The sequence below is a fragment of the Tachyglossus aculeatus genome, unplaced genomic scaffold (genome assembly GCF_015852505.1).
Source record: "Tachyglossus aculeatus isolate mTacAcu1 unplaced genomic scaffold, mTacAcu1.pri scaffold_131_arrow_ctg1, whole genome shotgun sequence".
NCBI classification, from domain to species: Eukaryota; Metazoa; Chordata; class Mammalia; order Monotremata; family Tachyglossidae; genus Tachyglossus; species Tachyglossus aculeatus.
In genome coordinates this window covers 351946-358226 of record NW_024044860.1, presented here as the reverse complement: position 1 = coordinate 358226, position 6281 = coordinate 351946, and the positions used below count along the sequence as shown (strand labels likewise).

Here is a 6281-nt window from a genome sequence, read left to right as displayed (position 1 = left end):
AGGACAGGGAAGGGAGGAGAGGAGAGAGGGAGAAGGGAGGAGAGAAAAAAGACGGAAGGAGAGAAAGAAATAAGAAGGGAGGAGAGAAGAGAAAGGGAAGGAGAGAGAGAGAGAGAGAAGGAGAGGAGAAACAGGAGAGGAGAGAAGGGGAGAGAAGAAAGGAGAGAGAAATGGGAGGAGAGAAGCGAAAGACAAGGAGAGACAGAGACAGGACAGGGAAGGGAGGAGAGGAGAGAGGGAGAAGGGAGGAGAGAAGGAGTGAAAGAAATGAGAGATGGGAGGAGAGAAGAGAAAGGGAAGGAGAGAGGAAAGAAAAATGAGAGAAGGAGAGTGGGAAGGGAGGAGAGACACAGAGAAGAAGGGACAGCGGGAAAAGGAAAAGACAGAAGGGAGGAGAGACGGAGACAGGAGGAGAATGTGTGTGTGTGTGTCTGTGTGTTTGTTGCCATCTTCCTCCACTCAACTCATTCGGGGAAAAACCTTCATCCGTTGTCCGGATCCCGACCCCCAGACCCCCCCCCGGGACCCCCAAATCCCCCGGGACCCCGCCGCGGCCTCCGGCGGAAGCCCCCACACTCACGGCCTCCGCCTTTGAAAAAAAACCAAAAACCAGTTTTATTTCTTCCGGGGGGGCTATTTAAAAGACGGCCCTTCGCCTTTAAAAAAAACCAAAAACCAGTTTTATTTCTTCCGTGGGGGGGCTATTTAAAAGACGGCCCTTCGCCTTTGAAAAAAACCAAAAACCAGTTTTATTTCTTCCAGGGGGGGGCTATTTAAAAGACGGCCCTTCGCCTTTCAAAAAAACCAGTTTTATTTCTTCCACGGGGGGCTATTTAAAAGACGGCCCTTCGCCTTTAAAAAAAAACCAAAACCCAGTTGTATTTCTTCCATGGGGGGGCTACTTAAAAGACAGCCCTTCGCCTTTGAAAAAAACCAAAAACCAGTTTTATTTCTTCCAGGGGGGGGCTATTTAAAAGACGGCCCTTCGCCTTTCAAAAAAACCAGTTTTATTTCTTCCACGGGGGGCTATTTAAAAGACGGCCCTTCGCCTTTAAAAAAAAACCAAAACCAAGTTGTATTTCTTCCACGGCGGGGGCTACTTAAAAGACAGCCCTTCGCCTTTGAAAAAAACCAAAAACCAGTTTTATTTCTTCCACAGGGGGGCTATTTAAAAGATGACCCTTCGCCTTTAAAAAAAACCAGTTTTATTTCTTCCACGGGGGGGCTATTTAAAAGATGACCCTTCGCCTTTGAAAAAACCCAAAAACCAGTTTTATTTCTTCCACGGGGGGGCTATTTAAAAGACGGCCCTTCGCCTTTAAAAAAAAACAAAAACCGGTTTTATTTCTTCCATGGGGGGGCTATTTAAAAGACGGCCCTTCGCCTTTGAAAAAAACCAAAAACCAGTTTTATTTCTTCCATGGGGGGGCTATTTAAAAGACGGCCCTTCGCCTTAAAAAAAAAACAGTTTTATTTCTTCCATGGGGGGGCTATTTAAAAGACGGCCCTTCGCCTTTCAAAAAAAACCAAAAACCAGTTTTATTTCTTCCACGGGGGGGCTGTTTAAAAGACGGCCCTTCGCCTTTAAAAAAAACCAGTTTTATTTCTTCCATGGGGGGGGCTATTTAAAAGATGGCCCTTCGCCTTTAAAAAAAACCAGTTTTATTTCTTCCATGGGGGGGCTATTTAAAAGACGGCCCTTCGCCTTTCAAAAAAACCAGTTTTATTTCTTCCATGGGGGGGCTATTTAAAAGACGGCCCTTCGCCTTTAAAAAACCAAAAACCAGTTTTATTTCTTCCATGGGGGGCTATTTAAAAGACGGCCCTTCGCCTTTCAAAAGAACCAGTTTTATTTCTTCCACGGGGGGGCTATTTAAAAGACGGCCCTTCGCCTTTCAAAAAAACCAGTTTTATTTCTTCCATGGGGGGGCTATTTAAAAGATGGCCCTTCGCCTTTAAAAGAAACCAGTTTTATTTCTTCCACGGGGGGCTATTTAAAAGACGGCCCTTCGCCTTTATAAAAAACCAAAAACCAGTTTTATTTCTTCCATGGGGGGGGGGGGGCTATTTAAAAGACCGGACAGTCGGACGGGTCGGGGGTCGGGGGTCGGGGGTCAGGGGTCAGGGGCGTCCACGCTGGGTATTTACAGGGTCGGGGGGCGCGGCGGGGGGCGCCGGCGGGGGGGGGGGGGGGGGTCCCCCGTCACTTGGGCTGGTCCTTGGGCAGGGGTCGCCGGAAGAGGAGGATGTGCGGCTCTGTGCGGGCGAGAGGGGTCAGAGGTCAGAGGTCACCGCGGCCCGGGGTCGCCCCCCCCAGCCCCGCCGCGGCCCCCCAACACCCACCGGGCTCGTGGATCATGTAGTGGACCCATCCGAGGCTCTGCTGGACGCCCAGCCGGCGCCATTCCTCCTCCGACATCAGGTGGGTCTTGGGCACCTGCTTGGACAGCTCCCGGGGCAGCATCACGTGCCTGCAGGGGGCGACACCGCGCGCCTATGTACTGAGCGCCCGACTGTGGCGTTTGGGAAGCGCCTCCCGCCTACTACCACTACTAATAATGACGGCATTCGTTAGGCGCTTACTATGTTCCAAGCACTGTTCTCCACGCGCCGGGCGCTGTACTGCTGATAATAATAATAATGATGATGGCGTTTGTTAGGCGCTTACTATGTTCCAAGCACTGTTCTCCACGCGCCGGGCGCTGTACTGCTGATAATAATAATAATGATGATGGCGTTTGTTAGGCGCTTACTATGTTCTGGGGCGGGGGAGGATACAGCGCGATCCGGTTGCCCCCCGTGGGGCTCACAGCCAACCCCCATTTTCCAGATGAGGCCCACTGAGGCTCGGAGAAGTGAAGCGACTCGCCCGGGGTCACACAGCGGAGGCGTGGCAGAGCCAGGATTCGAACCCAGGACCTCGGACTCCCGAGCCCGGGCTCTTTCCGCCGAGCCACGCTGCTTTGGCGTCTGTTAAGCGCTTACTATGTGCCAAGCACTGTCCTAAGCGCTGGGGGGGAGAGACGAGGCGATCGGGTTGCCCCACGGGGGACTCACGGTCTTCATCCCCATTTTCCAGATGAGGCCCACTGAGGCTCGGAGAAGCGACTCGCCCCGGGGTCACACGGCGGACGCGTGGCGGAGCCGGGATTCGAACCCAGGACCTCAGACTCCCGAGCCCGGGCTCTTTCCGCCGAGCCACGCCGCTTCCCTGCTATAATTTGGCGTCTGTTAAGCGCTCACTACGTGCCAAGCACTGTCCTAAGCGCTGGGGGGGAGGCGAGGCAAGCGGGTTGCCCCACATGGGGCTCACGGTCTTCATCCCCATTTTCCAGATGAGGCCCACTGAGGCCCAGAGAAGTGAAGCGACTCGCCCGGGGTCACACAGCGGACGCGTGGCGGAGCCGGGATTCGAACCCAGGACCTCGGACTCCCGAGCCCGGGCTCTTTCCGCCGAGCCACGCCGCTTCCCTGCTATAATTTGGCGTCTGTTAAGCGCTCACTATGTGCCAAGCACTGTCCTAAGCGCTGGGGGAGAGACGAGTCGATCGGGTTGCCCCACATGGGGCTCCCGGTCTTCATCCCCATTTTACAGATGAGGGAACTGAGGCTCAGAGAAGTGAAGCGACTCACCCGGGGTCACACAGCGGACGCGTGGCGGAGCCAGGATTCGAACCCAGGACCTCGGACTCCCGAGCCCGGGCTCTTTCCGCCGAGCCACGCTGCTTCCCTGCTATAATTTGGCATCTGTTAAGCGCCTACTATGTGCCAAGCACTGTCCTAAGCGCTGGGGGGGGAGGCGAGGCGATCGGGTTGCCCCACAGTCTTCATCCCCATTTTACAGATGAGGCAACTGAGGCTCGGAGAAGTGAAGCGACTCGCCCGGGGTCACACAGCGGATGCATGGCGGAGCCGGGATTCGAACCCAGGACCTCGGACTCCCGGGCCCGGGCTCTTACCGCCGAGCCACGCTGCTTTGGCGTCTGTTGAGCGCTTACTACGTGCCAAGCACTGTCCTAAGCGCTGGGGGAGAGACGAGGCAATCGGGTTGCCCCACATGGGGCTCACAGTCTTCATCCCCATTTTCCAGATGAGGGAACTGAGGCTCAGAGAAGTGAAGCGACTCACCCGGGGTCACACAGCGGACGCGTGGCGGAGCCGGGATTCGAACCCCGGACCTCGGACTCCCGAGCCCGGGCTCTTTCCGCCGAGCCACGCTGCTTTGGCGTCTGTTAAGTGCTTACTACGCGCCAAGCACTGTCCTAAGCGCTGGGGGGGAGAGACGAGGCGATCGGGTTGCCCCACGGGGGGCTCACAGTCTTCATCCCCATTTTACAGATGAGGGAACTGAGGCTCAGAGAAGTGAAGTGACTTGCCCGGGGTCACACAGCGGACGCGTGGCGGAGCCGGAATTCGAACCCAGGACCTCGGACTCCCGAGCCCGGGCTCTTTCCGCCGAGCCACGCTGCTTCTCTGCTATAATTTGGCGTCTGTTAAGCGCTTACTATGTGCCAAGCACTGTCCTAAGCGCTGGGGGAGAGACAAGGCGATCGGGTTGCCCCACAGTCTTCATCCCCATTTTACAGATGAGGCCCACTGAGGCTCAGAGAAGTGAAGCGACTCGCCCGGGGTCACACAGCGGACGCGTGGCGGAGCCGGAATTCGAACCCAGGACCTCGGACTCCAGAGCCCGGGCTCTTTCCACTGAGCCACGCTGCTTTGGCGTCTGTTAAGCGCTTACTATGTGCCAAGCACTGTCCTAAGCGCTGGGGGGGAGAGACGAGGCGATCGGGTTGTCCCCCAGGGGGCGACACCGCGCGCGCGGGGCGCCTATGTACTGAGCGCCCTCGGCTCGCCAGCCCGACTGTGGCATTTGGGAAGCGCCTCCCGCCTACTACCACTACTAATAATGGTGGCATTTGTTAGGCGCTTACTATGTTCTAAGCACTGTTCTCCGCGCGCCGGGCGCTGTACTACTGATAATAATAATAATGACGGCGTCTGTTAGGCGCCTACTATGTTCTAAGCGCCCCGGGTGGGGGGGGATACAACGCGATGAGGTTGCCCCCCGTGGGGCTCACAGTCAATCCCCATTTTCCAGATGAGGCCAACTGAGGCTCAGAGAAGTGAAGCGACTCGCCCGGGGTCACACAGCGGACACGTGGCGGAGCCGGAATTCGAACCCAGGACCTCGGACTCCCGAGCCCGGGCTCTTTCCGCCGAGCCACGCTGCTTCCCTGCTATAATTTGGCGTCTATTAAGCGCTTACTACGTGCCAAGCACTGGTCTAAGCGCTGGGGGGGAGACGAGGCAATCGGGTTGCCCCACAGTCTTCATCCCCATTTTCCAGATGAGGCCCACTGAGGCTCGGAGAAGTGAAGCGACTCGCCCCGGGGTCACACGGCGGACGCGTGGCGGAGCCGGGATTCGAACCCAGGACCTCGGACTCCCGAGCCCGGGCTCTTTCCGCCGAGCCACGCTGCTTCCCTGCTATAATTTGGCGTCTGTTAAGCGCTTACTACGTGCCAAGCACTGTCCTAAGCGCTGGGGGAGAGACGAGGCGATCGGGTTGCCCCACAGTCTTCATCCCCATTTTCCAGATGAGGCCCACTGAGGCCCAGAGAAGTGAAGCGACTCGCCCGGGGTCACACAGCGGACGCGTGGCGGAGCCGGGATTCGAACCCAGGACCTCGGACTCCCGAGCCCGGGCTCTTTCCGCCGAGCCGCGCTGCTTTGGCGTCTGTTAAGCGCTTACTACGTGCCAAGCACTGTCCTAAGCGCTGGTGGGGGAGAGACAAGGTGAGCGGGTTGTCCCCCAGGGGGCGACACCGCGCGAGTGGGGTGCCTATGTACTGAGCGCCCTCGGCCACGCCGGACGGACCGTGAGCCCGCCGTTGGGTAGGGACCGTGCCAATTTGTCCTTCCCAAGCGCTCAGTACAGTGCTCTGCACATAGGAAGCGCTCAATAAATACGACTGTGGCATTTGGGAAGCGCCTCCCGCGCGCCGGGCGCCGCACTACTACTACTGCTCATCATAATGACGGCATCTGTTAGGCGCTTACTATGTTCTAAGCGCTGTGGGGGGGCTCACAGTCCATCCCCATTTTCCAGATGAGGCCCACTGAGGCTCGGAGAAGCGACTCGCCCCGGGTCACACGGCGGGCGCGTGGCGGAGCCGGGATTCGAACCCAGGACCTCGGACTCCCGAGCCCGGGCTCTTTCCGCCGAGCCGCGCTGCTTTGGCATCTGTTGAGCGCTTACTACGCGCCAAGCACTGTCC

General features: G+C 57.3%; 1 protein-coding gene across 1 annotated transcript in view; it reads right to left on the bottom strand.

Annotated features, from left to right (window-relative positions):
- Positions 1–2186: 2186 nt before the first annotated feature.
- Positions 2187–6281, bottom strand: part of LOC119922937 (cyclin-dependent kinases regulatory subunit 2-like) — a 30097-nt gene continuing 26002 nt past the window's right edge. Inside the window, exons 2-3 of the mRNA XM_038742556.1 lie at positions 2344–2471; positions 2187–2256 (exon numbers count right to left, since the gene is read on the bottom strand). Coding sequence (XP_038598484.1) covers positions 2204–2256; positions 2344–2471 — 181 coding nt within the window. The 3' untranslated portion in view covers positions 2187–2203. The remainder of the gene's footprint in view (positions 2257–2343; positions 2472–6281) is intronic.